At 45.1% G+C, this 21,082-nt stretch overlaps 1 protein-coding gene across 4 annotated transcripts in view; it reads left to right on the top strand.

The window, feature by feature from the left end:
• The window catches only part of IL16 (interleukin 16), a 131,649-nt gene that overhangs the window by 6,378 nt on the left and 104,189 nt on the right, over window positions 1-21,082 (top strand). For all 4 annotated transcript variants that reach the window (XM_081292660.1, XM_081292659.1, XM_081292658.1 and 1 more), the window contains exon 2: window positions 20,520-20,932. In XM_081292660.1, the coding sequence (XP_081148786.1) occupies window positions 20,520-20,932 (413 nt within the window). The remainder of the gene's footprint in view (window positions 1-20,519; window positions 20,933-21,082) is intronic.

The raw sequence follows: 21,082 nt of genomic DNA, 5'->3' as shown, positions 1-21,082 counted from the left end.
AGGCAGGGAAGATGGAGCAGGGGCCTCATCATGGGAACCTGATGCAGAGATGGCGAGAACTGTATTATGGCTCTGTCAGTATTGGTACATCCTATGCTGTCCTATGGGGCCCCAGGATCTTGAGACAGGTGAGGGGTGCCAAGCTGTAATCACTAGGCTGTCCTTGTGCTTTCTGCCCTAGTCCATCATGGCTTCGGCACTGGGGGCAACAAGTGTATATTTATTGGCAAGATGAACACAGAAGCAACCCAAAATGGTTGTAGGCAGTGTAGGGTGGATGGACCTTCAACTGTCTGAACTTCTGTGGTATTATGAAACATAGATGGAGAGGGCCCAAATGCAGGAATTTCTGCCTCCCACACCCTTCCACTCTTTCCTCCCCATTTCAAAGGGCGGAGGGACATTGCAGGTGGGATGGGGTTGAGGAAAGGCAGAGCCAGTACATGTTAAACCACCACCATGTGTCAGGCAATGAGACATCCTTATTTCAGTCTCATGATAACTCCCATTTTACAAATGAGAAATCTGATGCTCAGAAGGGGGAATGTCTCATTCCAGGTCAAACAGCCAGCTAGCAGCAGTCTGGGGAAAAGAACTCAGCTACTGCCCTCTTGGACCAGTGCTCTTTCCAATGCTTGCCTGTCTCCTGTGCCTAGTGTGTTCTTATGCATGTGCGGGCTTGCAGTGAGCTTGTCCATTGGTCCATTTGTTTATTTTGCATCTGTGTCTATGTGTTGACCACAGTGACTCCTCTCTCCTGCTTTCCATTGCACTCCCAATCCCTTCCTCTAACAGCTATTTAGTATTCGCTTTGTGCCAGGTACTGTATTAGATGCCAGAGCTACAGGGGGAAACATAAGACCTTGTTCCTGGCACCAAGGAACTGACAGTTACTGGATAAGGCAGACAGAGATGAGCGAGATCAGCATGGAATGCTTAGAGAGTGCCAAAGGGCAGCTGGTAATTTACTGGGTGAGTTGGGAGACAGGGTTGGGGAAGGCTTCCTGGAAGAGGTGACTTTGAGCCAAACCTTAAGAAACATGTCGTGAGTTTGTTGCACGGAGGGTGCAACATGCCAAGGTGGAGGAAGCAGGGAACATCTGGAAGAACTTCAAACTGAGGGTGGGGGGACAAGCCTGAGACCTTGGGCAGGGATTTAAAATTTTTACATATTGAGTCAGTCATGTTAGGACAATAACAAACAAAGAAAAAAGGGATTTCTTCATCTTTTAAAATGTTGCTTTCCAATGCAAGGCAGGAAGCAGCCGTTCTTCAGATGATTGTGTGGGCAGAGAGATTGAAAAAGTGGGATGAAAAACCGCCTGGCATGGCCAAGCACGGTCCACCTCTGACTCCACCCTTACCCAGTGTAAAAACACATGGGAGGGGCCTATCCTTCTGTTGGGGCATCTCTGGCTCTCTGTAAGAGCCACAAAAGGTGAGGGACCCAGCTGCCTCTGGAAATGTTAAGACCCCACTGAAACTGTCCTGTCCTTCCCCTCAGCCCCCAGGAGTGTGCTTCATTGGGACCCAGCCTTTTCCTTCTGCCAGGTGGAGAGGCAGGATGCTGGTGCTTTGTAAACTATCTTAATCTTGACCTTAAAAAGCACCACCCAAGCTCCTACTGCTCCCTCTAGTTCTGGTGTCTTATCTTTTCTAAGCCTGTCCATGTGATGGGGGATAACGGGGTAGGCAGGGATCTCCAGATGCTCAGCTTGTTGATGTTGATTTACTCTGCATTTGTTACAAGGTCAGGGACTGCCTGGACTTTGTTGTCAGATAACAAAGCCAGGTTCACATCCTGGCTCTGTGCCTTGAGAAAGTTGTTGCACAGTCCTATGACATTTCTCTGTCCCTTCCTCATAAGGACGTGGGGGATAATTTGGTACTAAGCCTACAGGCTAATTGTGGAAGTAGGGACTGTGCTGATCGACCATGCTTGGCATCCTCTGACCCACAGCAAGGGCTGCACAAATGGTTGTTGTTACTGTTACCAATTAATCCACCAGGGCTCTGCATCCTCAAGCATTTTTCTTTGCCCTGGAACTGTGAATGAAACCAAGTGATTCTGCTGGTCCAATCCAAGGGGTTATTAGTGCTCTTGGAAACTAACCTCTCTTCTCTTGGAGAGAACATTCTTACTATTTCCTAGTCTGTGGCCTTGATGAGCTAGGATAGAAGAGGGTATGTATTAAAGTGCCATTTGAAACTGAGTCTAATCACATGAGTTGGATGAAGGCAATGTCTGTAAGAACTCTTTGTAAACTCTCAAGTACAAACAAATGTAGAAACTCATTATGTGGCATTAGTCATTTATTTATTCATTCAGTTATGCATTAATTCAGTCAGTAAATGTTTATTGAGCCCTTATGGGCCAGGCATGTTCTAGTCTTGGGGCCCCTGCAGGGAACAAGGCTGATGTGGTCCCTGATGGGGGCTCATGCTCCAGATGGAGCAGATGGATGATGCCCAAGTACCTAAATAGACTCTGAGGATGCCTTTCAATGGTGGCAAGTTCGATGAAGAAAACCAACAAGGAAGATGTAACAGACAGTACTGAGGGCTCATTTAGATTGAGTGGACAGGAAAGGCCATATTTAGGATGTTGAGGTAGGAAGAAGTCAGCCATACAAAGATCTGGAAGAGGAAGCTTTAGGAAGAGGGAACAGCTAGGGAAAAAGCCTTCGTGCAATGTGAGTTTGGCCTGTTCAAGAACAAGCTAGAATTCCGAGGTGACTGTGAAATGCAATAAGAAAGAGGGCAAGAGGTGGGAGCTAAAGTTGGGAGGACAGTCAGCAAGGAGATCATATAACTGCTTTGGGCCATGGTAAGGAACTTGGATATTACTTTGAAAAAACGATGCAAAGTGTTAGGAGGGAATAGGTAGAGCACAGGGCAATTTTAAGTCAATAAATGCATTCTTTTATTTGATACTATAATGGTGGATAAGTGACCCTATGCAATTGTCAAAACCCATAGAATAATAATACAAAGAATGAATCCTAATGTCAACCATGAACTTTAGTGAATAATCATATGTCTACACGGTTGATCAGTTGTAAAAATGTAACATGCTAATGCAGGATGTTAATAGTAGGAGAAACTCCATATGTGTGTAAATAAAGAGGGCATGTGGGAACTCTGTACTTTCTGCATAATTTTTCTGTAAACCTAAAACTGCCCTGAAAAAATGAAGTCTATTAAAATTTTTGAAAAGTCTTAAAAAGCAATGCAAAGTCCTTGACTATTTTATGTAGGTGAGTACTATGATCTAATTTTATATTTGAAAAAATCTAGCTAGCATTGTGAAGAAAATGGGTTATAGAAGTCCATGTAGGAGCAAGAAGCCATTTAGAAGGTGATGTAGGAATCAAGGATGGATTAAGAAGGTAGCAGTGAAAATGGAGAGAAGTGGACGGGTTTGGTCTGTCTTCTGGGGATGGAACCAACAGGAATCACCAATACATTGGATATGATGAAGAAAGTCAGACAGGAGGGAAGTCAGCATTCTAAGAAGGTTTATTCTGGCAGGCAATTTTCTAAGACCTTTACATGTATGATCACATTCAGTCCTCTAACAATCCTTGTGAGGTAGATAGCAGCACAGTAACCACTCAATAGATGAGAAGAGCAGGCCACAGAGAGGTGGTTCTTAACCTGCCTACAACTATGCATCACCTTCTAGGGACAGATGGTACCAAATAAATCCAGGAATTCTAGCTTCAGAGCCCTTGTTCTTAATGGGGTTTTGTGTAGTTCAAGTTCAAGGCCAGCCTTAGCAACTTAGCAGGTCCCTGTCTCAAAAAAAAAAAAAAAAAAAAAGGATATATGTGGGGCAGACGGTGTAGCTCAGTGGTAGAGCATCCCTGGGTTCAATTCCCAGTACTGAAAAAAATAAAAACCCAGAAAAACAAAAACTAAAAACAAAATTATAGAAGTCTGGGGAAGAAGCAGGTTTTGTTGAGGAGAAATAAAAATCTCTACTGGGCAATATTACTTTTGAAATATATTTAGTTTCTAGGAAAGTGAATGGTGGGGAAAACGTTTGAAGCCAAGGGCAAGTCCAGGGATGCAGACATGAGTCTGGGAGTTGACACACATGTACGCGCACATGCTCATGCACCTGCATCAACAGAACCAGTCCCCGAGATTTGTTATAACTGCATAGTGTATTAGTGATGGAATATTACTTTGAAAGGATGCAAGCCCAGAAAGGGTAAGTTGAAAGAAGGAAAAGCCAGAGAGAACACCCATGGTTAATACAGAAATTAGCTAGAATTTTCATACAAAGTTAAGTGTAAGGCCTTGGTTTGAATATGAATGTTGTGGGTTGGTGAAGGAAAGACCAGCCCTAAGTGGGACTCAAGGGACCAAAATATTATAACCTCCCACAGGAAACACATTTCTTGGTCTTAGGGTCTTCTCTGGGCCTTCAGATCTATATCCACAAACATGTTCTTACTATTAAATCGGAAGTCCTGGCTTCAACCTTGTCTGTAAATTTAAAATGCCAACTGGGCAGAGAACTTGTTATTATTATATCATGGTGTTAACATTTCTAGTTGGAATTTTAAAATTATATTCTATGTCATGATAATATAGTTTGATGACCTAATTTTCACAGCATAAAGACTTCTTGAGGATTTTTAAAGAATTCTAAATAATTGTTTGCTTAAAACTCTAAGCAGCCCTCTCAGATTGTTGGATTATTGTTCTCATTGTATGGATGTGGAAGCTGAGGCTCAGGGAGGTGAAAAGACTTGCCACTGTTCACAGTGTTGGTTAATGTAGGAGCTGTGGCCTTAATACTGCTCTGACTCAAAAGCCTTTTTATTCTTCTGTTTGATCTGATTAGGTGACCCTGTTGCAGTTTTCCATTTGCCTTCTGAGTATTTTGCCACCACAAACATGCATTACCTTTGTAATTTAAAAAAAGAGGAGGGGGGAATATCAGAAGAATATATAGGTAGTTGGTGATGAAACTTTAGCAAGCATCAAATTAAATTAAATAGATTTCTGAGCTCTGTGGAACGAGGTGAGCCAGTTTTCCCCTGGGACACATGGGGCTTCCTGACTTGCAGGAAGCATCGCCTGGGGCAAAGTTGAAAGGCTTCAAGGCACACAAACATCATTTCATAGCAGCAGTGTGCCCAAGAAAGGCAAGTGGTTCTCTAAGCTTTGGTCTTTCCACCTGTAAAATGGGTACAAACAGAACCTACTTCATGTAGTTGCCGAGAGGACAGAGTGCTCTTTGGAGTATATAACACATAAAAAGTCATCTGTCATCTGGTATGTATGTGTGTGTTTGTGTGCATGTGCATGCATGTGCTTGTGTGCAGGTGTGTACAATAGGGACAACAGGGAAGATCCAATGGAAGCAAATTTTGATTAGTTTTCATGCTAAGGAAAAATTAAAATAATAATGAAAGGAGCAGTGGTTCTTTCCAACATGACATGTCTGCAGAGCTGTTAGCAGGGAGCCTCCTAGATTGTCACATTCTCTCAATAACACTCTGTGGTAGGAGTTTCTAATTTCATTTGGCCGATGTGAAAACTAAAGCTGAGATGTGACCAAGACTGCTCCGGAGGGCTAGGCTCATGGTTCTAAGCAAGGTGGGGCTGTTCCTGCTGTGTTTCCCCCTTTCTCTGGGCACAGTGAGCTAGCCTGTGGGGTGCTGGGTAGGTGGGAGTCTCCTTTTTTTTTTTCTGCAGGAGGACCTTCATGAAGGGCACAGCTTGAGGTATAGGCCACCCTGTATGTGTAAGGGTCAGGGAAGGGTCCCAGCTGCACTGAGAAAATTCACCTCTGGTGGTGGGGAAGAATGGGTGGTTCAAAGACAGAGGGAGAGGCAGGAGCTAGACTCAGACACAGGAGTCAGAGACAGCTTAATGCTGGAATAGGAGAGAGGCTGTGGGGCCTCTGTAGGCCACAGGATCCAGGAAGAATGAGGCTGGCCTCCAAAGGCCTGGGGTACAGAATCACACACCCCTTGCCAGACAGAGCCATGGTAGGTGATGCCTATTCTGATCCCAGATGCCCTGGGCTGAGGAATTTCAAAAGAGGCTGTGGGTGGTACAGAGCAGGCAGCACTGACCGATGCCCCCATTCCTGCACTTCTGAAATTCTTCCCCTGCATGCCAGACTCAGCCCTACAATGTGGCACTGTCCCCAGAGCCTGCCAACAAAGGCACCTCTATGTCCAGCATGCCCTCCCCGTGCCTCCTGTGTGACCATAGCCTGGTTTCCCCAGCAGTGGCTGCACGTCCACAGCCATGCCTGGAATTTCAAGAGCTTCCTACAGTTTGCACCTACACCCTCATTAAAGCCCCCAGGAGTCCTGCAGCATTTAGTGGTGAGTGTCACAAAACATTCTATTTTTCAGAAGAGAGGGCCACACAAAGGTCCCAGTTGGTCACATGGGAACAACTCACAGAGGCCCATGCTTGGGAGAGATGTGTGGGATGCTGTCTGGGGGCAGCGGGGTTAAATGTCACCCTGAGATTAGACCATCTGAGGGAACATGCAAGGGAAAGGCATTCTGATCATGTGCCGCTAAACTCTATACGACACACAGAGGTGTCATGTCCCTTTAGGTTGTGGTTTTCAACATGCTTTATCTAAGTTAGGTCATTGGCCCTTGAACTTGGGCATGCACCAGATTCACCTGGGGGGCTTGGGAGTTGCCCGGAATGTTGGTCTCACCCTCAGGACTGGGGCCAGAGAATTTACCTTTTTAGCAGGTATTGCTGCTGCTGGTGGTGGCTTAAACACCAGACTTGAGGACATTGCATGTGCTACTGAGAGCCAGTTTGATTAAGATAAGTCTGGCACAGAGAGGCAATGGGATAGAGCCTGGGCTTTGGAGTTAGACTCCTGGTGTGGTATTTGGCAGGGTGTGTGACATTGGAGAAGTTGCTTGACTTTGTTGAGCCAGTGATTAGTGTTGACTCCAGGTCACCAAGCACAGAGTGCAGTAAGTAGGAACTCAGTGAACTTTGGGACAGTGATTTTTCTCTGCCTGTAAAATGGGTATGATAATATTCACTGGATTTTCTGGTAGGAGGGTGAGAGATAAAGTTTATGGAAAGCTCCTGTCACGTGCCAGTCACATCATAGACCCTGAATGGTGTCTGTTACTTCCCTGCCCTTCTTCTGGTCACTTCTGTGCTATCCAGGGAAGGCGGGAGAAAACTGGGCCTGGAACAAGGAGCCTCTCGCTTGGGTTCTGCAGCTCTGGAAGGGGCTTGCCTCCCACGTGTTCCCCGCCAGCCCAGCAGATGGTGGACTTTGTTCTGAAGCTGAGCTTCTCGGCCCTGGCAGACCCCTTTTTGGACCAAGTCTTTTCCCATGGAGATGTCAGATGGCTACAGTGGGGAGTCTTTGAGCAAATCTGTGCCAGGATGGACACATTTGCCCACAGTCACCTGTCAGAGCAGGTGGCATCAACAGTATCTGACTCAGAGTCCCTTCCATTGGAGCTGAGATGTGACTCAGGAGCTGGCCTCTGTGTGAGGAGGGAACATCCATTGCTCACTCTTTGACCGATCCCACTCGGCCTTGGACCCCAGGCCGTTCAGAGATAGATGGTGCAGCGGTCCCTACTGGGCAGTTGGAGAGAAAAATAAGGAAGGTGGCAGCCCTGGGGGGCTATGCAAAGGAAAGTCGATGGGCACCAGGTGAGTGATCCTGCAGCCACCTGCACCAGGGGGCTGTTCCCTGAGGTAAAGAGCTGGTTTCCCTGGCCTCCATGGGGTGGTTCTTGGTTGCTGGGTCTCAATTTCACATTTTAAAGTCACACTGGGGTCAGGACAGGAGCAGAAGGGAGAACCCCTGGGGAGGAGGCTCGGGGATCTGGGGGTGGGCAGAGGGATGCCGCTTGTTCTGGCTCTGCAGTGCTGAGCTGTTCCTGGGATTTCTCGTTTTATCCTTGGTACTGAGAATGTGGAAGGAGTCGGGAGAAAGGAAGAGAGGAAGGCAGAAAGGTAGGGGACTCGTGAAGGTGCCTGTGAGGCTCTTCCTCTTCCAGGTGGGCACGACTGACCGTGACAAGAGTGTTCTCTCTGCTTGTCAGCCACTCCACTCCACAGGACGGTCCTGTGACTGCGTGTCACGTTGGTTCTGTCCCAGTGCCTGCTTTCCTTTGGTTCATGAGCGTGTTTGTTTTTTGTTGTTGGGGAATGAGGCATGAGCAGAATGGGGTTCCCCAAGGCCAAGGGGAAGCATTGGTTTCTCCCGCCCGTATCCGGTAAAATGGTCTCTTTTCCAGACAGAGCTCCATCATTGTCCCAGGAGCCCAGTGCAAGCCATGCAGGGCTCTCCAAAGCAACCCTAGGAAGCTGCTCTCTGTGGCTCTCCTTCCTCTGTCACCAAGCTCCCTAGAAGGGAGAAGACTCTTCTCCCCTTTCTTCCTAACAGCCCTTAGTGTGTGCTGTTCAGTTAGTGTTGATCAACGCTTATGAGAACAGTAGAGGGCACCTCCCCTTCCTGTGAGCTGTCAGGGTGGGTCAGTCTCTTGTTGCTATTCACTTGTTCAATGCAATGAGTTTTATTACTAATATTTAATGCTCCAACAATTTCCTGAAAACTCTCCAAGCTCCAGGCACTGTGCTAAAATCTTCACGTTCATTACTTTGCCCCAGCCTTACAGCTCATTGGGGTGCCCCCAAACTGAAGAGTAAGGATCACTCAGCTAAAGAGAGGTGTACCCAAGACCTGAGCCCCCAGCTGATGTGACCCCCAATTCCATGCTCTGTGACATGCCTCAACAATGTTTATACTCTCCAAACACCAAATTGTCATTATATGCACAGAGTTAAAAAAAATAACTGTTGGATTACAATTACCCAAAGCAGTTATTTTCACATTCTTCTTATCCACAAACCATTTTAGAATTAAAATCGTTCATGAATAGTCACATATAAATGGCTAAGGCAGAACTGTTTTGGCAGAAGGCAGGCCAAAAGCTTAAGACTGGCCCTCTTGTCAAGGCTTTCCCTCCTTTCTGGATCCCAGCCTGGCTTAAAGCTTGGGAAGTTGGTGGGGGGATGTGCTCTTTGCATTGAAATCCACTCTCCAGCACAGAGGGTCCTCATTCCTGAAGGGGCTTCTTGGTTCTCCATGATTTCTCATCATCCTGATTTGGCTTTTGGGTCCCTCTCCTCTCTGCCATATCCCTGGGCTCTGCAGTCACCAAGAGATTTGCTCTGACCTGGATACAGAAGGCTCATTCTCTTATTCTGCTCTCAAGCCTCAGCTCATGGTTTAGCTCCTTGAACTGCCTTTCCTAACCAAAGCTCCAAACGCTTGGAGCCATTTGTTTATTTTGCCTCTGTGGATATTTTTCTCCCCATATGCAGGGGTATGTGGCAATTTACACTGAATTACCACTTCAGGCTGTGGCAGATTATTCCAACCTTTAATGTGTGACTCTCCACAGGAGGAATATTATCTGTTTACACATCTGCCACCCTCAATAGTCTATAAAAGATTGTGTCTTCATCTTTGATATAGTGTCTGATATATAGTGAATCTTAGAAAACAATGATTGCAGAAATCAACAACATCGAGAACAACAACTTTAACAAGTGCAAGCATACCTTATATTTGCATTGTCCATTTGGTATAGCAATGCATTTATATATATATATATATATATATATATATATAACTTTTTACATTAAAACACCATTCTGTGTAAATAACCACATACTCCTGTGCATAGGGGAAAAAATAGCCATGGAAGCAAAATTTAAAAATAGCTCCAAAAGCTTGGAGTTTGGGTTAGGAAAGGCAGCTTGAAATCAGGGATTCACTTTGACGTTTTCTTTTGCATTTCTATTAAAATCAGGATAAATGGATGACAGTTTTGTAGACTAGGCAAGGTGGCTCAGTGTATGCCAGAAACATGGAGGCATCTCTGCAGGAAACAGCAATGGAGCAGATGGGGGTGCTGAGCATAGCTTGTAGATGAGCAGGCCACCTTGGTGGCAGGGCAGAGTCCTCGGGAACTGTGGTGCTTGTCACACTTGGAGATGCTGGAGAAGTTTGTGTTGTTTGTGTTGGCTAGAAGCAGCTTGCAGGGCTGGTAGTGGCTCTGCATGATGACCTAGATGCTGGGGACTACCCAGAATAAATATCCACATAGGTCTTGCCTGTGGCTTAGGTTTGGCATGCAAAGCATGATGGACAGGTACAGAGGCTGGGATGTGGCTTTCCTGCTCAGCCACCTGGAGGTGATCACCACCAACATCATCTTCAACTCCCTACTGCTGGGATTCTGGGAAAGGACTCATAGTATCTCATGTGACAAAGCAAAGTTAGAGTTAAATCTGAGCCCTTTCCTCAATCTTGCATCTGTGTCTGAAAAGTTCCAACAGGAACTTCAGAGCCCATTCTAGCTCCCACATCTGGAAAATTGTAAGTTTCTTGAAGAAGGATGGGCAAATGCAGCAAAAGTCATCTATATATGAAGAGGTCAGGGAAGGGAACTGGGGAAGAATCAAAGCAAATATCCCATATGAAGCTGCTGTGAGAAATCAGAGAAAACTTACAAGTGGTAGTTTTCAAACATGATCCTGGAGTGGAGTGAAAATGCATTTAGTGGGTTGTGACCAACTTTATATAAATATATATATATGAATGGGATATATCAGAAAGCATCAAGGTCTTGGCAAAATTATACTTTATGTGATTTTTTGTGTTTTTACTTTATTATGCCATAGTGAGGGTATTGCTCCATGAAATTTATGCTTTAGTGCTTTAGTTTAACACACACACACACACACACACACACACACACACACACACACATATATATATTTGTAAGCATTTATATACATATGAATCTTATGTGTGTTTATGTGATATATACTATGGTGTAAAGATAAATTCTCACTGTAAGTCAAGATTTTAAAAGCTTATGAAACAGTACTGTGGAACATCCAGTAGGATTTAGAATAGTGGAGATGTGTAAGAAAAGCACTTTACATTCAAGTGTTCTTGACTTTCTTTTTTGACAAGATGTCCATCCTGTCATTTTGCTAGGCAGGGATCCCCAGCAAAGTCAGCCATGGGCACATCTCTCTCTTTTCCCTCTTCATAAATGGCTTAGTAGAACCGTGAGCAGTGGCAAGGGCTGGAGAGGGCGGGCAGCTGGTCCAGTCTCCTGTGCCTGCCCTCTCCTCCTTTCTTCTCCTTCCCTCCAAGGATGGTTGAGGCTAGTTCCAGCCAAACTGATGGGGCTGGGGGACACCACAGCAGCTGCTAACCTAGGCAGGGGACTGATCACATTAACTAAGGCGAAGTCTAGGCAATGTGTTTCCCCTGCATTGAGCTAATTGCCAAAAACAGATAATAAAAGTGGTGTAGTGGTGTGTGTGTGTGTGTGTGTGTGTGTGTGTGTGTGTGTGTGTATGTGTGTGTGTGTGTGTATGTATTCATATGAGATTTTACACACTCATACATACAGTGTCATATGCCACACAATGACATTTTGATCAATGTCATTCAATGTCAGACTGCCTGTACCGATGGTTCAAAGAACACTTAAAACACTGTATAACTGATTAAAACAAATAAAAATTTATTTAAAATAAAACACTGCCACATTATATACTAGCTTACAAAGTCAACCCCCCAATACATGCCCACAACTAAAATGTGCTCAAGACACAGCCAATCAAATTGGAATTTCCTAATAAGAAATTCAAGAAGACAAACTTGAAAATTTAGCTCCATGGAAGAATGAAATTAGTGATAGCAGTTTTCTGAAGAATTGAGTTTAAACTGGAAGTCAACTACAATTATAGAATAAAATAACAACAGTTAGAACATTATCTTTCAAAATTCGTGGGTTGTGGCCAAAGGGACATTCAGAGGAGAAGCCTCTGAACTTTAAATAATAGTGACAATGGTGACCATGGTGGCAATAATAGCCACCCAACAAACTGGGCTAAGAGACCTTATATTTCACTTTGTTATCATAAAGTTGCAGTGAGGTTCTCCTGGAGGCATCTCCATTTTATAGGTGATGGAGTCACAAAAGATTCAGCAAACTTTTACAGTGAATGATTGGACTGAGACTGGTACCCAGGTTGACCTGGCTCTGAAGCCAAGCACATCACTACCACACGAGGTGCTTCTGTTTCTAAAGTAGAGTGACTAGGTCTGAGGAAATAAGTCACAAACGCTAGAGGATATAAAAACAGAGCAAAGAAAATACAAAAGGAGTAAGAAGGGGAAAAGTAAGTAAAACAGCAATAAAATCTATTAGGAAGCAAATCAAAAAGAGCAGAAGTTGTTTTTTCATTACTTCTAAGAACAGGTCCTTGGAAGGGACCAACAGAACAGGTGGACTTTGGTAAAGACAAGGCAAAGCCAAAAAGAGGGGCAGTGTCAGAAATACGTAGCCCTGGTGACGCGACCCACAGCAGGTGCAAAGCGTCTCAGAAAGTTTTTACAGTCATGAGTCTGGGATGAAGAACCCTACACTATAGAAAATCTGAGTAGAAGGGCAATTTCAGGACAAGGTAAGTGATCAAAATTAACAAAGAAAAATATTTTAAAAAGTTGAATAGACCCACATTCAGGGAAGTCACTGAAGAAATTTCAAAGAACTACCTAAAAGTGATGCCAGAACCAAAAGATTTTATGGAAAAATTAATTTAAGCCTGTTTACATCAGATATATTTTAATCTATTAAGTGGTTTCAGAAAGTGGGAAGAGACACCCAACCTACACAAGATGAGAGGATGGACCACTTCTTTCTTTTCTTCTCCTCCCTCCTCCTCCTCCTCCTCCTCCTCCTCCTCCTCCTCCTCCTTCTCCTCCTCCTCCTCCTTCTCCTCCTCCTCCTCCTCCTCCTCCTCCTCCTCCTCCTCTTTCTCCTCTTCCTCCTCTTCCTCCTCCTCCTCCTCCTTTTTTTTTTTTTATTAGAGCATTGTAGTTACACAGAGTTGTAGTTGATCCTGAAAGAATCCTACATGCAGGGAATTCAATTTCAGTTCACATTCCTTTTCCCTCCCCCTCCCCCTCCCCCTTCCATTTCCCTTTCTCTACTAATCTTCCCTTCACTCATCTATTTTTGATTGGTTCCTTCTACTTATTTACAAAGGTGAAATACCTTGTGGTATATTATACACATAGCATGATTTAAAAAAAAATTCATTCATGAAGGATCACTTTTATTAGCAGATGTAGATACAAAAATCCTACAGAATATGAGCAAGCTACATCTAGTTCTCAGTTAAAAAGTACATGGAGCTGGGGTTGTGGCTCAGTGGCAGAGCACTCGCCTAGCACGTGTGGGGCCCTGGGTTCGATCCTCAGCACCACATAAAAATGATTGAATGGAATAAAGATATTATGTCCAACTACAACTAAAAAATAAATATTAAAAAAAGTACCTGCTGTGATCTAGTGAAACTTAAAATAAGAATGAAATGCAGGGGGCTGAAGCTTAGGCAAGCCATTAACATATTTCTTCACTTCAGCAAAGGTCCATACTAGTGCCAATGAGCCGGAGAGTATTAAATAAACTACTTGATTTTGAAAAAAACTTTCCAAGGGAAAATTAGTAAAAGATACTTCCTGGTAAAATTAGTAAAAGATACTTCCTTATATGATAAAAATTAATTTCATCTCACTATATTAGTCATGGTCCTACTTACCAGAGAATGTTAGAGGAATTTCCATTAATGTCTGGAAAATGGAAAATCTGTATTGTCATCATCACTTATGAGTTTTTTTAGAAATCTGGTCAGTAAAATTAAAAAATATATAAAGTCAGATGAATGGTACAAACTTTATTAAATGAAACAAGTTTATTAACTTTCAGAGATCACACAATTGGAAACTCAATACAAGCTATTGAATAATGACAGAACCAATAAGAGATCTCTAAGGTTTTCAGTTATGAAATAAATATTAAAAAGTCATAAATTACTTACATATGAAAAATAACCAAATAGATGATACATTTTACCAATGATTCAGTTTAGTATATAAATTAAAATGTTGAGAAATACAGGCAAGTAGAGATTTTTAAAGCTTAAATAAAGAAGAATATAAAATTTGGTTGAAGGTTCGAAAAGAAAATTTGAACAAATATAAAAACAAAAAAATGATTTTAAAAATGTCTCCAGATGGGAAAACTTTTCTCTACAACTTGTCCATAAGTCTGAGACAATTCCAATCAAAATTCTATCCAGATATTTTAGAACTTGAGAAAATTATTTCAGAATTATTAACTGATAGAAATTAGTCATGGATTTTACTTTTGTTCCCCCAAATAGACAACCTTTGTTTTTCTGATGGTAACTGTAATATTTGACCACTATAAAAATGAAGCAAGTACAAGAGATTATTACACGGAAAGGAAAGACTCCTTGTGAATACCACCTTCTGGTGCCTTTCAGAAATCTTAATTGGTGTTTATTTGTATAAGTCCATTTTATAAGTAAAACTAAATCAATACAACTATGTTATGGTATTTCTCATCCTTACAATGTATTGTGTATATCTTTTCCCTATATTTCCATGTTATTGGCTATATATACTCCATTGTATGTAAATATCATGATAGAGTTAAAACCTCTCACTGATGTACATTTAGTTTGTTTATACTCTTTTAGTATTTTCTTTTAAAATTTCTCCCATTCTTTCTCATTCAGTCACATATCCAAGGAAGTTGGGCCACCATGAGCTAAGCTTTTCATATATACTATTTTTTTAGTCCACTTTTTTTTTTGGTGCATTCTATGTGCCAGGCAAACAGGCTAGGAACCTCTTTCTTTCTCATCTTCACAGTGGTTAGCATTGCCATCTCCATCTTATGGACAGCTAAGCCATAAAGGCGTGAAATAATTTGCTTCACATTCTCAGATAAGAAGTGGCAAATCTGACATTCATTCTAAGGCCGACTCTCAGCCCGTAGGCTTGCGTCTGCATTCCTAGTTCTCGTTTCTCCCACTTACAGATGGCACTGTGTGGAACCCCCATGTGTGGCTCTGTGTGGACGATCACTCATTCCCCTCTCTGAGGCAGTTACTGAGGGTCTTTTACATGTGAAGCCCTGCTCTAGGCCCTGGGTTTCCATGAGGAGCGAGCCCTGGACAGCCCCTTCAGAACAATGATGGAGAGACAGGCCCTGTTTGAATTGATCTAGATTCTCCTTAAGATCAATTATATAGTCCACTTCCACCATCTTGGAAGTAGTATGTGCTGCAGGGAAAATCCATTCTGATTCACCCTGTGTCCCAGGGTTTTGTCCATGGCCATGTGTCAACAGGCCGGGAGCCCCTTCTAGATACCACACTTGCTGAAGGTACCTCAGTTCTTAGGGACTCTCCACAGCAGCAGCTTCCAGAATGTCTTTCCTGAAGGCTCTGAATTGTCTTCTGCTGAGGTCAGCACACTCTGACTGGTGTCAGTCCGGTACTTGGAGCCCTTCATTCTGTGGCCCTAGATGAGGTGGCTTCTGTGGGAATATTTCACGTTATGATGGTGCAGGGAGAGCCAGTTAGAAGGGGTCTCTGAGACACTCAGCACCATTCATTTACTGAACAAGCAGATGTCCCTGCACTGAGCCAAGCCCCAGCCTAGTTCATAAGACAGAATCTCTCCCCTTCAGGACAGGTATAAAATTAACTCTGACACAACCGCTCACTTGGCCAGCTGGGACACTGAGGCCCAGAGGTGCCCAAGTCTGTCTTCCCAGTCCTCTGCTCCATGCCCAGAGGCGAACATAGCACCAGTCCCAGCCACAGGCCCACAGGGCCCTACGAAAGCTATGCCTTTAGGAGGAGAAGGAGCCGTACAGTTCTTCCCTTCATTTCCTTATCACTGAGTCACGCTTCACTTCAAGACAAATAAAGACCCCCTGGACTGGAATGACCAAACTTTAAAAATCGCCTTTGATATAGGACACTGTTAGAGAATTCAGCCATCTAACACACATCTGATCAACTAGCTCCCCTTTTCTCCATATGGTTATTGACCCTCCCGAAGTTCTCCAGGGAATGAAATATGTTTGATCCAGACGGAAAGACTGTGGCCTTCCTCCAGTTGTTGGCTTTGTCCAGCACGATGACAGTATAACGCTGTTTCTCAACCGGTCCTTGCTGAGTGAGAAGAAATGACCATTGGAGGAGGAGGAGAGGGACAGAGGGAGGGAGGAGGGAGAGAAGGTCCCAATCCCAAAGCTGTCTGGTGGAGGATGCGCCAGGGATGGAGAAAATCTGGCAAGAATTTGGCAAGTGTTTATGGAGCTTGAGGCCAAATAAGGGAAAGCTCATTAGTTGTGACCTTTGAAAGGGAGCCGGCGGGGAGGGTGGCATGGGCCTGCCCCCAGCTCTGCTGACATTTGGTTCCATGAGGGAGCAATAGCTGGTCCCACTGTCCTGAGCACAATTACCAAAGCTAAGCTGAACCATGTGACCACAGCGCTGTGTTTTCAATTATTCCTCCTCCTCTCCCTCCCTGTGCCAGGCCTGGAGGGAAAGCGGTCCCCACAGAAGTCCGATGCTGGCTTCTCTACCACAGCCCCATTGCAATTATTCTTTACCCTCTTTTCATTTTCTGTAATGACAAGGCTTATTTTGAAGACTGTCTTTGCTAACTTTGGTTGGGGGTTAATACCGCCCCTTCTTCCCCAGGCATCGGCACACTCCCATTCAGGCCCCCCCACCCCCACCCGCCTGCCTTGTCCAAGAGCCGAAGTGGTGGATCCTTCTGGAAAAGCTTATTAAAAAAAAAAAAAGACAGAACTCATGAAACGCTCCTGAGAATGTCCCCACCCCACCTGGGATTAGCAGTTTCCACCAAGGAATTCGACCCTTCTGTTTTCTGAGATTCTGCTGGCAGCCAACCCTTACTCTTTGAGTGAAGCACATAGCATGGCACCTGGCCCCAAAGGTCCCACAGAGGTTTTTGTCATGGAAAATGGTCAGTGAGGGACTTGTCACCTCTGGGAGAGTTGCTGTTGGTCAGGAGAGAATATGGAGGGGAAAGGAACTGGGTTTGCATTCCAGGATTCCATGGAGACTGTGGCAATGTTTGGTGGAACAAGAATACTAGAGCCTGGCACTAGAATGGGGACTGGAGGAGAAGAATTCAGCTTTGACTGGGACTTGGAGTAGGATAAGAAAGCAGATTAAAAAGCTCTCTTGGCCTTTGTACGTAATTGTTTTTCACGCCTTAAGCCAGTGGAGTGAAGAACCATTGTTCCGGGAGGATTTGCTATTGGATTACATAATTAAATTGATGGTGATAGCTTCAGGCATGGCTGGATCTAGGTGCTTATGGGATGATATCCAGATTCAGTCCCTCTCATTTTCTCTGTGTCCTCTTTTCTTTTTCTCCACCTCTGTGAGTTCTGTACCTTCTGTGTTGAATTCACTCTTAGGCAACCCTTTACATATGGAGACTTTTAGTAACTCATATGTATATCCACCCTGTTTAATGCCAGGAATATTCTAGAAGGATTTTAATGCAAAAGTGATGATCTTTCAAATTTTTGAATGATGAATAAACTATTGTTAACTCTCTCTCTCTCTCTCTCTCTCTCTCTCTCTCTCTCTCACACACACACACACACACACACACACACACTCCCACACTCCTTTCCCAGAAGTTCCAGGGTCATCATGGGGAGTCCGAATGAGGTTAATCAAAATGGACAGAACTCTGGGTATATTAATATGTGTACTGACATTGTTTTTGAGAGTCACTAGTTTGAGACTGATTTATTTATGTTTTTGGTGCTGGGGATTGACCCCAGGGGCAATTTACCACAGAGCTATATGCCCAGTTTTTTTTTAAATTTTTTTTTTTTTTTATTTTGAGGCAAGGGTCTCACTAAGTTGCTGAGGCTGGCCTTGAATTTGTGATACTCCTGACTGAGCCTCCCGAATCACTGAGATTACAGGCATGTGCCGCCGCACCCAGCTAGATTCTGGGGTTTTGAATGGGCAGAGTGCAATCCATCCTGTGTTGAAAGATGGCGGCCAAGGGAGGGCAATGACAGGAGAATGAGATGGAAGAAAGGAAAACCAACTCTAGCTGTAGGAACTCTCCAAAGAGCTCATGCCCTCTGGACTCTGGGTTCACGGCTCTGGGACACATCAAATGCAGAACTGGTACCCCAGAGTTCCTGTGGCTTGAGGGGAAGGAAGCCGACTCTTGGGTGGAGGCTGGAAGAAGCCTTGGTGTGGGGAGAGCAGGTCCCTGGTGCAGGGCGTTTACCGAGAGGCTATGGAGAGCATAAAAGGAAGGGTATGTGACAAGGGGAAGGTGTGGAGTCACCGCTTCTAAAAGAAAGAGGAGACATGAGTGTGTCCACCTGTGATGATAGGGACGTGGCACAGAGGGAGGGACCGAGGCTGACGGTGAGAGAGGAGATAATCAGCGTCAGTGTAGAGCCAGGATAAAGGCTCCAGGCTCCAGGATCAGACGGCATGGCTTAATTCCTGCTTTGGTTGCCTCCTAGCTGTGTGGTCTTCACAGTCACTTTACCTCTCTGTGTTTTAGACCTCACTTCTTCAAAATGAGGATATTGAGGAGCCTACAGTAGGTTTCATGAGGACAACGTAGAACACTGTGTGGAACACTGGTCCAGCAGAGGGAAGTTTTGAAAGAGTCATTGTAAATGTGTGACCAAGGTGATTATGGAAACACGGCACCATTGTTGACCAAAACTGGAGGTCCCACTGGGTGGCCGCGAATGTTTCCTGGTACCAATTTGCTCAAGAGGGTGTGAGCAAGAAATCTGTGACCAGGCATGGTGGACCCACCTGTGTTTGGGGTTTCACTCAATTAAGATGGAAGAACAGAGATAGTGGGACTTTGGGAGGCTGGAAAGAGAGTGATTGGTGAAATGGGCCAGCACTGAGATGCCTCACCCTGAAGCATCCGGGCCTGCTGCAAAGTGGGCTTCCATGTATTCATTCATTCATTTGAATTCACTGCTTCTAGTTGCTATTGATGGCTGGTGAATAAACTGGTAAAAGCAAAGGTTTGCCAGACACACATGCAATCCCAGCAACTCAGGAGGCTGAGGTGGGAGGATGGCAAGTTGAAGGCCAGCCTGGGTAACTTAGCAAGACCTGCTCAAATTAAAATGTTAAAGTACTGGAGATGTAGCTCAGTGGCTGAGGGCCCCTGGGTTTGATCCTCACCACCAAGAAAAAAAATGTAAAGGGTTAACACAGAGAAGAATAAACTTGTGTGAAGTAGGTGCTGCACACACAGTCTTCTTTCAAGAAGGAATTCCCTTTGACGTGGGGGGCATGTGAAAGGGTTTTGAGGTGATGAAATGCTGGGAGGTTGCTGCTTTCCCTTATTCTGCCCGGGAGGAATGTGAACAGCAGTCCCAGTGGGCCAAGCACATCCCACCATGTGCTGTTCTACAGCAGGTCTGTGGCTGGGCCTGAGTCAGGGCTCCTTGGATGAGCCCCAGGGCCCCCTTTGCCACCTGCCTCATGGAGCCTCAACCTAGGGGAGGTGTGACTTGCTGAAGGGCCACGCTGTGGGCCTGGGGTGGGGAGCTGGTCTCTGGTCTTTGACCCAGGGGTGACAGGTGATGGAGCAGGAACTATGGTGTCTGTTTGATTGCCACCAGCGTGTGACCTGGGCCCAGGAGAAGGCATACATGTTCATCAAGAGCCGGTCATGTGCTGAGCCCTTTGGCAGACGCTGCCCGAGCCTCACCTTTGTTTACGCAGGTTGGCCTGGCTGCACAGTGTTGGGTGGGGCTCCCAACCCTCTTAGTCATGAGCCCTTCATTTTTCATTTTTATTTTGGTACTGGGTATTGAACCCAAGAATTTTTACTACTGAGTGACATCTCCAGTCCTTTTAATTTTGAGACAAGTTCTTGCTAAATTGCTGAGGCTGACCTCAAACTTGGGATCCTCCTGCCTCAGCCTCCTGAGTAACTGGGATTACAGGCATATGCCACCACACCCGGCGACACATTAATGGTCTTGGATTTGAGCTCCCTGGATTCCGGGGCTTCCTTAAAGATGCTATGGGAGTCCCCAAGGATAGTCAAAGGGTCAGGCAGGTGGTGGGCTTAGTCCTCCCTGGTTCCCTAGTCAGTCTGCTCCAAAGACTGGAGTTCCCTTATAAACTTTTATTTTGAAGATTGGTTTCCAAGTTTATTTATTTTTTGGTTTCCAAGTTTAAAAGTGCTGGTCTCTATGATACCTAAACTCTCTCCCGGGACCTTGGGTTTGCACTTTTCCTGTCTTTCCTCAATTTCTCTGCCTGTTGGATGAGGCTGTGCACAAGAGAAGCTCTGGGATAAGGTCTCTGTGAGCCTGCTAGTGAAGGGGTGTTAACCACTGGGCTAACTGAGCCCCATTTGGCTGGCAAAGGGAAGGGCCAGTGACCCTGAAGGATGACCTGCCCATCTGCCCTGCGTCCCGGGCACTGGGCATCGTGGCTCGGTTCCAGGACGCGTGTCCATCTCCACTTGTCAGCAGCAGGTCACGTGGCTTCTTCCCATTTCCTCTTTCCTCCAGGGACTCATGAAGTGGTGGCAAAGCCCAGTTCAGTTGCCACCCATCAACCGAGGGCCAGAGACCAGGAAAGGAAGAAAGGCAGCTTTCCGTCCTCTCTGAGGATGGAGCCACACAGCTGTTCTGCAAAGAGCCGAAAGTCCATGAAATTCCGGTCCCTCTCCCGATCCCTGATCCTCTGCAATGCCAAGACTAGCGATGATGGATCCAGCCCTGATGAGAAGTACCCGGATCCCTTTGAGAGTCCGCTGGGTCAGGGCAAGGAGGGCATTTCCCACTCATCTGTCCAGCTGGCAGACACTTCGGAGGCCAGGCTCAGCAGCATTCCTGATCTGGCATTGGCCTCAGAGGCGGCTCAACTTCAAGCAGTTGGGAGTGATCGCGGCAAGAATTACAGGAGGATGTTCTTCATGAAGGTATGCCCAGGGCTGGGTGCTGGTGGAGCCTCGTAGCGTGGGGGCTAGAATAAAGTCTTGGGATTCATTTTTCAGAGTTCTAATCGTGAGCAAAAGCAAGAAAAAAGTTGAGGCAGGGCCCCCTGGAAGTGCAGCAATGAGCGTGGTGTG

Source organism: Spermophilus citellus, assembly GCF_964194105.1.
Source record: "Spermophilus citellus genome assembly, chromosome: 4".
Taxonomy (NCBI): Eukaryota; Metazoa; Chordata; class Mammalia; order Rodentia; family Sciuridae; genus Spermophilus; species Spermophilus citellus.
This window is presented reverse-complemented; position numbering and strand designations above follow the sequence as displayed.